This window comes from Martes martes (genome assembly GCF_963455335.1).
Source record: "Martes martes genome assembly, chromosome: 9".
Classification (NCBI taxonomy): domain Eukaryota; kingdom Metazoa; phylum Chordata; class Mammalia; order Carnivora; family Mustelidae; genus Martes; species Martes martes.
The window spans coordinates 52375161-52384356 of record NC_137896.1 but is presented as its reverse complement, the minus strand read 5'-3'; the positions used below and the strand labels follow the sequence as shown (position 1 = coordinate 52384356).

General features: G+C 41.8%; 1 protein-coding gene across 2 annotated transcripts in view; it reads left to right on the top strand.

The window, feature by feature from the left end:
* Window positions 1-1049: 1049 nt before the first annotated feature.
* The window catches only part of LIMS1 (LIM zinc finger domain containing 1), a 140023-nt gene continuing 131876 nt past the window's right edge, over window positions 1050-9196 (top strand). Inside the window, exon 1 of one of the 2 annotated variants that reach the window (XM_080812991.1) lies at window positions 1050-1247. In XM_080812991.1, the coding sequence (XP_080669117.1) occupies window positions 1216-1247 (32 nt within the window). In that variant the 5' untranslated portion in view covers window positions 1050-1215. The remainder of the gene's footprint in view (window positions 1248-9196) is intronic. The other variant, XM_080812992.1, reaches the window with a different exon arrangement.

Genomic DNA, 9196 nt, shown 5'->3' with positions numbered 1-9196 from the left:
TTAGAATTAATTTTGGTATAAGGATATCAAAGGCACCCAGTGTCCACCCCGCGCAGATATAGACGGTGGGACACAGTTTTCATTCTATAATTATAAAGTACATTTAGTTACAGATTCTGATATCTTGAAGAGATCACTTATATTTATGCTCAGTATAAATAACCTATATTTCATCCGTGGCAGATTTCAGGTTTTGTTAGCGGTAATGGGTAAGGAAAGAAACAATGAGGAGACAAGATCAAAGTGTCTCAAAAAAAGGTTCACTTTTCAAAATTCACAATCTGTAAGCGGTATCCCATGGAGCTCCCCCGAACGTGCCAGGCTTTGTGTACAGGGATTCAATCCCGGCCAGAGCAGACAAGGCTCCCTCCCAGAGTCCCGGGAGCTGACTCCACCCTCTGAAGAAGTCTCCTCAGGACCCCTCACCCAGACAGGGTGGAATCCCAACACCTTGGGCCCATAGTCTTCTGGCAGAGCCATGCAGTCCATCAGCCTAGCCGAATCAGAGGTGTCTCGGAGAAGGAAAAAACTGGCTGCTCCCTCCGCTCGCGGCGTGCGACGCAGTCAACCAAAAGGAGCGGCAAAGGCCAGTCGCGATACACCCGCCGCAAGCCAAGCCCGGGGTTCCGGGGGAACCTCCGCCTCGCAGTGGAGCCTTTGTCCCCGCCCCCATGGTATGGTCTTTGAAGCGTGCCGGAGTTGGGGGGGTGCGGGAGAGGGGGCGGGGGAGGGGGCGAAACCAGGAGGGGGCGGGGCCGAGGCTTATTAGGGGGGCTGGGCGGGGCTGGTGGGGGGGACAGGGCGAGGCCGAGACGCGGGGGCGGGGTAGGGGCGGGGCCAGACGGGGATGGGGCGATGAATGGGGGGTTGCCTATCTGCGCCAGAGACTGTGCGAGGCTAGGGAGGGGCGGGGCAGAGGGCATGCCGGAGGAGGGGCGGGGCCGGGGCGGGGCCAAGGCAGGGTTTCCCCCGCCGGCAGCTCCTCCCCCGCGCCCACCTTGCCTCGCCCTTGTCCCGCGCGCGCCCCCGCGCGGCGCGCCCAGCGATTTGCCGGCTGAGGGCCGGAGGCGGCGGCGGCCTCTCCGCCCCTTGCTGGCCTCCCCTTCCTGCTCGCGGCCCGCCCGCCCGTAGCTGGCCGCGGCGCGAGGGAGGAGACGGCGGTCGCAGCCGGGCCAGCAGCCGACGTGCAGAGGGAGGACAGCCGACTGCGGAGAGATGCTGGGCGTGGCGGCAGGAATGACCAACAGGTAAGTGCCGCGCGCCGCCGCGACTGGGCTGCGCTCGGCCCCCGCCACGTCGGCGGCGAACCAATTCCCCGGCCTTCCCGCGGGCCTGGGTGCCGGTCGTGGGCGGGCGGCCTCTCTCCGCGCGTTCCGGCCTCGGCCCGAGCCAGTCGGCGGCCCTGGAGCTCGGCGCCGAGCGGGGCCGCGTCCCCGAGGCCGGGCGGTCCGCAGCCACGCTCCCGCGCTACCCCCTTGGCGCTCTCCGACCCGGGCTGGCGGCCGCTGTGAGAGGTCCACTGGTTACTGGTGACGTGTCCAGAATCGCCTAAGCACTTCGAGGGCTTAGCGCAGCACCCCACAACAGATGTTTGTTGAGTGAATAATTCCTCTTCTGCCCGTTGGAACACGTATGCAAACCAGCGGCTCTCAAACGCTTTGGTCTTGGCACCCATCTTAAAAAGTAAAAGCACTTTTTGCTCGTAATGGTTATGCCTATGGATATTTACTGTATTAGAAGTGAAAACTGAGACACAAAATATTTAATTCATTAAAGAAACAGTAGATCCATGATATGTTAACAGACATAACACGTGCTTATGAAAATAGTATTTTCTGAACAAAAATTCAGTGCGACGAGTGGTGTTCTTTTACATTTTGCAAATCTCTTCAATGTCTGGCACGGTAGAAGTATAGCTAGAGTTTCCTAAATGCTTTGCATTCAGTCTGTTGTGATGGGCGTTTTGACTGACTGAACTGTGTGAAGAAAATCAGGTCTTGGGCAAATACCTACCCAGTTGGAAAGGGAGCAGTATTTTAATAGCTTTTGCAGATAATTGTGGATCTTCTTTGCGCTTCCCAAACTACATAAATGGTAGTTTCTTAAGGATTAGTTTGGTTGTGGACTCTGAAGCCTAACCAGTGAATTTTTCACACTCTGTTACATTAAAATTCATTGGTCTCACTTGCAGTGTGAATGGACTTCTTACCCATCGTAACATATGCTTGTCGTTTGGAAAATATTGGTTCATAGAGTTAGGCAGATCTTCCAAATGCTGACACATTTCATTAGACAATACCACTGATAATATTTGTTAATATCACCACTGATTTTATTAGAGAAGTTAAGTATTGAGAACCTGTCAAACTCGAGGCGGTGGGAGCAAGTTTCCTAACATTCTGAATTTCACTTGAAAGTTTGATTTTTAATATTGGCAGGAAACTGCTGTCAGTTGTTTTCCTCAAAGCAACAGGCTCACTTTTTTGAGTTTCAAGAAATGTCTGCCAAATACAAGTCCAAAACCCACAGTTTATCACTTACTATTTCCAGTAAAAATGATATACCATGAAGAAAGCATTTGATTCAACTCATCAGTCAATGACACATGTGCTTTTCTTAGAGGCAACCATCTTACTTTGGTATGCAGCTGAACTGCTTTATGCATACTTCCCTTTTCATCACAAGTAACAAGAAGGTCAAGGGTCAAGATATAATAACAGTAATTTGTACTACTTCATCAAGGACTTTTTTTTGTTTTTGAAAGTTTTACTAAATATTAAGTTGATACAAAATTTAAGATACAAGATATAAAGAATAATGTGACATCTAAATAAAGAATATAAACTATTTCCTTTTAAGACCCTTGTATTGATCTGGTGTCCCTGCTAGATCTCATCCCCTTCCCATCCTGAATTTGCTGTTAGCAATCCTTTTCTTTTTTTTTCTTCCTCTTTTGCATTAAATACATTCATAATTCATATTGTTGGATGACCGTTAAATCCACCATCCATCTATCTCCGGAGTTCTTTTCCCTTGCAAAACTGAAACTCCGTACCCATTAAACAACAACTTTCTGTTCCTCCGTCCCTGCCTGCCCCTGGTATAACTTACTCTGTTTTCTGTCTCTGATTTTGACTATATAAATGGAATCAATCACATAGCATTTGTCTCTCTGTGATTGGCTTATTTCATTCACTTCAATGCGTTCAGGGTTCATCCATGTTGTAGTATATCAGAATTTCCTTACTTTTTAGAGCTGAATAATATCCCATTGTATGTATATACCATTCATTTGTTTTGCTTATCTTTTCATCCTTTGATGGTTACTTGAGTTGCTTCTTTGTTTTAGCTATTGTGAATAATGCTGCTGTGAACATAGGTATGCATTCTTTAATTGAAATTTTTATAGACTCACATGCAGTTATAAGAAATAATTCAGGAAAAAAAAATAATTCAGAGAGATCCAGTGTATCCTTACCCAGGTTCCCCCAGTAATATTTTGCAAAGTTGTAGTGTAGTATCACAATCATGATATTGGTAGTAATACAGTCTGTAAGTCACATTCGTATTTCCCAGTTGTAGTCTGTGTGTATGTGTATTTAGTTCTGTGTAATTTTATCACAAGTGTTGGTGCATGTGTCTGTCACCACAGTCAAAATATAGAACACTGAGTTCCAGCATCACAAGGATCCCTCATGTTGCCATGTTATACCCACACCCACCTCCATGTTTTCTTCCTCCCTAAAGCCTGGAAACAACTCATCTGTTCAACATTTCTAAAATGTTGTCATTTCAAAATTTATATGAGTAGACTCATACATATATAACCTTTTGGGATTGCCTTTTTTAAAATTCAGCTTAATTTCCTGGACATGCCTCCAAGTTATACATATCATAGTTTCTCATCATGGCTGAGTAGTACTCCGTGCTGTGAGTATGGAACAGTCTGTTCACCAGCTGAAGGACATTTAGGCTTTTCCAGGTTTGGGCTATTAATAATAAAGCTACCATGAACATTTGTGGATCGATTTTATGTAGATGCAAATTTTTCTTTCTCTGGGATAAATGTTCAAGAGTGCAATTTCTGAGTTGTATGGTAATTTCATGTTTCACTTTCTAAGCAACTGCTGGACTGTTCCAAAGTGGCTGTACCATTTTCATCAAGGATATTAAAAAGGGAAGTTGGCATTCTTTTCCTGCAAGTCCCTGGAGGTGAAGAATTCAGTTGCACCACTTAGCAGCCAGCTCTTATACCCATCTTTGCTTTCGCGTTATCAGTGAGAGTGCCACTACAGTGCCAAAGGCCACAGCAATTTTTTTTTTTGGAACTTCTTAGTAGTATTATGAAAAGAATTTTGATCTCCCAGACCTCTTGTAAAAGTCTGGGAGATATATACCTGCATCACCCCTACCTCCTCCAGGGTTTTGAGACCACATTTGGAAAAACGCTGTTAATGACATAATCCTAAATGATGAGGGAAGTGTATATTTGGTATATTTTTAAAAGACTATATAGAAAGATTTTTCTTAAAATATGTATTAAAGGCTTGTTATTCTCTGTGCTTTCTAGTTTGGGGAATTTTAGTGGGACTCACTAACACTTGAAAAATCACTATTTAAAAAAAAAAAGTTTTCTGCCCTTGAGGATTTTCCTGACAAGGTAGCCAGTGTTGTTATGAAAGGGGAAAATGTCATAGCAGTGAGTGTCTACCTAAACCTTTAGTGCTCTATGCCTTTTTGTATGGATGAGGAAATTGGGCTCTTCATTTTTAAGAAAACCAATGAAAATTAAGTGGTGGAAAGATGACATTCAGTTCTGGTTGTTCCATGGCCTACAAGCTTAGAGAAAACAATCGATTAGGACTGCTGTCTTGAATTTTTTTAAAAAAAGTTTTATCATTGATATACAGTATTATATTAGTTTCAGATACAGAACATAGTGCTTAGACAGTTCCATACATTGCAAAGTACTTACCATGATAGTAAATGCAAGTATCATCTGTCACCATTCAATGTTATTACAGTATTATTGATTATATTCCGAGCTTTTCATCCCCTTGACTTACTTTAGAACGGGAAGTTTTTACCTCTAAATCCCCTTCACCTGGTTCGCCCTTGTTCCCGGTCCTCCACCCTAACCCCTCCCCGCCACCCAACCACCAGTTTGTTTTCTGTATTTATGAGTCTGTTTCTGTTTTGTTTGTTCATTTTTTGTTTTTGGATTCCACATATTATCATTCCCATCCCTTTCCTCTGTGGTGACCCCTGAACCATCTTCTGGACAGCTCTTTCTCTTGGCAAATGTGGGTACAGCACTTGAGCTTTCCTTTCTTCCTAGAGAGGGCCTTTCTGCCCCTCCGTTGGGTCAGAAAGCAGTGGCTAAAGCAGATCTATAATGGGAGATTGCTCTGAGAGTCTCTATTTTTAATAGTGTTGTGTTTGTTCTTCAGATAATCATTTAAATAAACCCCAGTGTAGGTCATGTTCTTAGGGTTGCACTTAAATAGAAGACAAAACATCTCAGGCCATTTGTCGATTTTACATTTCTTCTAATTATGCTTTAAGCTGTGGGTTCCCACCCACAGGAATGTCATCTACATTACATGCTGGACTGCTGCCATGTTGTCTTCCAAAAACTTCAATTTTAAGATACTTGAGAAGCAAGGGCTGTTCTACCTGCTGCCACACACTGTGAATTCTGCCCCACAGCGGTTTTATCTCCCCTCATATCGACATCATCTCTTCTCTTTTATTTGATCTTGTCAGACATTTCCACTCTGGAGTTCACTGGGGGAGAGGAGGAAGCATTTTCTCTATATTTACCTTTTTTTTTTTACCATTAAAGTTTTTCCTGTGTAGCATATCTAGATCTACCATAAGTTTTTAACTTTAGATTTAATGGCTGTATAGTAGTTCCGGTATACACGTGGTATGACTTATATCACCAGCCCTTGATGGACATTTTGGTTTCAGTTTTTTGTTACTTCAAGTCGGTTGAACATCTGTGCCAGTGATTCTGTAGGAGATCCCTGAGCAGGTGTGTGCATGGGTGTTTGGGCCCATGTTATATTCCCAGTTCTGTCCCTTCATGGCTCTATGGCCTTACCCAGTTAACCTCTTTAAGGCTTATTTTCGTAATTTATAAAGTAATACCATCTATCTCAGAGAGTTGTGAGAATTAAATATGAAGGCCAGTATAAACATTTCTGAAAGATACAAATGAAACTATTAATAATTATTGCCACTAGAGAGGTTTTCTAGGAATCTAAGGAATTTAGGAATCTAGAATGAGAGGGAAATTTTTTGACTATATACCTTTTTGTATTGATTTTTTAACCATGTGCATGTACAATTTTTTTAAAGAATCTGACATCATGTCAGGAACATAGTAGATGCTCAGTTAATGGTAACTATAGATGTTAATGTTGATTTTTCCTATCATGGTTTTTTTCCAAGCTTACAACTTCTGACTTCACTGTTAATGGCACTGATACAGTCACTTGGGATTTCTACCAAGAAATCTTTCACTCTCTATACTTGTTGCTGAGTTCCTACTGTAGAATTTTCTTTGAATCCATACTTCTTTTTCTCAATCCTCTCTTACTTCTTTTTCACTCTTGCCCTCATTATCTTTTAAGTGAATGTAAGATAACAGTATTAAGGCTGGGAAGGACTTGAGAGAATGCAAAATAAAATACATATGCATATGAAACATTTGAGGTGGAACACATAATTCTGTATGCATTCCTGTTTGTCATTTAAATGTTGATTAAGTACAGATTCTTTTAAAGGTGTTATAGGATTTGTGGTAGCATTTTTGTAGTCTATGTTCTCCGTTAGCATATACTAAAAAGACAATTATAGTAACATGAAGATTAAGAAATTTGCCTAACATTAAAAAAATGGCTTCATATGTGCAAAAGTTAGACTCCACTAAACTAATGTATTCAATACTTCCGGGTCTATTGCAGTAGTCCACTAAACTGTTCCTTTATTTTATAGGTCAGGAGTTGCATAGAGAGGTAATTTTATTTACCTCTATTCAAGGCCACAAAGTGAGTTAATAGTAGGGTTAATACTACAGCCCAGATTTTGAAGGTAGTGTGGAGTCCTCTTCATTCAAATTGCATTGTTGTAGTTTGTTACATATATATTTTATCTTCCCATCTATATTGTAAATGCCTTGAAAGCTGAGACTTTGATATTTCTGAACCCCATTAACATAGTCGTTCTGGAAATGTCTGAATGAATTATTAAATGTTGCCTTAGAATTGTTCTATTGCAAAGGTCCTGAGTGTCACTCTCTTTCAAGTGGATTCCTTTTGTGAAATACATTGTTGGAGACATGGGATTCATAGGCATATGTGATGGTGATTGTATTTCTTCATTCCCAGAGACTTGGGTCTTCTCGCCCACCCATGTGCATTGCCCCCACATACTACAGTCCGAGAGATTCTTTCCTATTACAGACTTCTTTACTCATGCGTCAGTTAAGTGACAGATACACCAACTGCTTAAACAGATTGTAAATTATTTCTCATTGGCAAATGTTGTAGTTGTTGGTTTTGTTTTTGTGTGTTTGTTTTTTATTTTAAAGCTGGGCACATTGCTATCCCATATGGAATCTGCTTTCCTAATACAGTCTGGAAGAGAGGGTGGGCAATTGCTGCTTCTGCCATAGCTTGTTGTTCCTCCTTCTAAATGCAGAAAATTTCACAGATTTTTTTTAATATGCAAGGCACAGTGCAGGTGCAACTGTAGAGACCAAAAAGGCAGATAAGACATGGTCCCATCTCTAGAGTATTTTAAAGTTTAACTATTCTATCATTCATATTGGCTCCTGATTTTCCTAAAGCAACACTTTGGTCATATTACTCCACCTTTCGAAATATTAAGAAGACTTCTTATTGCCTGTCACATGAAGTCCAAACTCTAGAGCCTGAAGTTTAAGGCTTTTTGGTCTGGCCCCAGCCTGTCTTGATAGCTTTGTCACACATTGTTGACTTAGTCTTCACTTAACTCTCACCTACTCGCCATTTTCTGAAAATGGCATCTCTGTGTTTTTGCTCATGCTGTTCTTTTGGGCCAGAAAATCATCTTTTCCTGTGTCTTCTTGGCACTTGGGGCAGAATTGCCACTTCTCCCATGAAATGATGAGTTTCTGGAACATTTATTGAGCCCTTGTTGTATGGTTAGGGAGTTAGAGATTCAGAGCTTGTATCTGCTGTCCCAAAGCATTTTTGCTTCTTTTTTGGTAGTTACCAACTTCTGTTTTGTGTTATAGTTGTTAGTATATATGTATCCAGTCTTTCCAGCCAAATTGTAATCTCTGAAAGTTAAAGGAATATCTTAATCAAAATTCTTTAAATGTCCAAAGAAAAACAAACTAGATTTAAATGAACTTTATTTCTCCTTTTATTCCTTCATTTGTTAGTGAACTGAAAAGTTCAGAGCTGGTTTGGCTTAGTGCCTGTGACATCATTTGAATAAAGTCACCAAACTTTGAGTAAGACAAGATAACGTTCTCGTTTGGTTTAACTTAACTCTACAGTGTAGTGGCAGAGACCCAGCACCCACAGAACATTGGGAAGAACTTCAAATGATATTTAGTCATTCCTACTTAGATGATTTCATTTCACTGCCAAGCCATTCATCTGAAAGCTCTCTTAGTGATAACCACATTTAATTAATTACCTACTTTGACAAAAGGTACTTTAAAGGTGTTGAACATCTATGTAACAAATCTTACCTTCACAGCCACACCACAAAGTAGAATGTTTAATGCCCATTTTACAGACGAGGGTACTAAGTTCAAGAGGTGAAAAACTCACCAGGTTGCACATATGTGACAGCACCGGCATTCACATTGTCATGCCCTCCAGAGGCCTTTGTCTCCTCCATTCACTTCCCTGTTCAGTCGATCAAAGCTCTCTCCAGTTCTTTGGCAGGATTTGAATGAAGGATTTCTCTTACCTTAGGATGCCAACCATCCTATCCAGTCTTATTCCCCACTAGTCTTTCTTTACATCATTTTATTGCCAGATGTACCACAATACTTCTTTCTGAACTTGGTTTTTCCTTTTTTGTGGGGTAGAGGGTTCCAAATCTTGTGCTCAAGGCCCAGCTTAAATTCTTCTGTCCTGAAGATGGCTTCCCTGGCTTCCTCTACTTCTTCTTAGTCTTTTTTTTCTTGGCC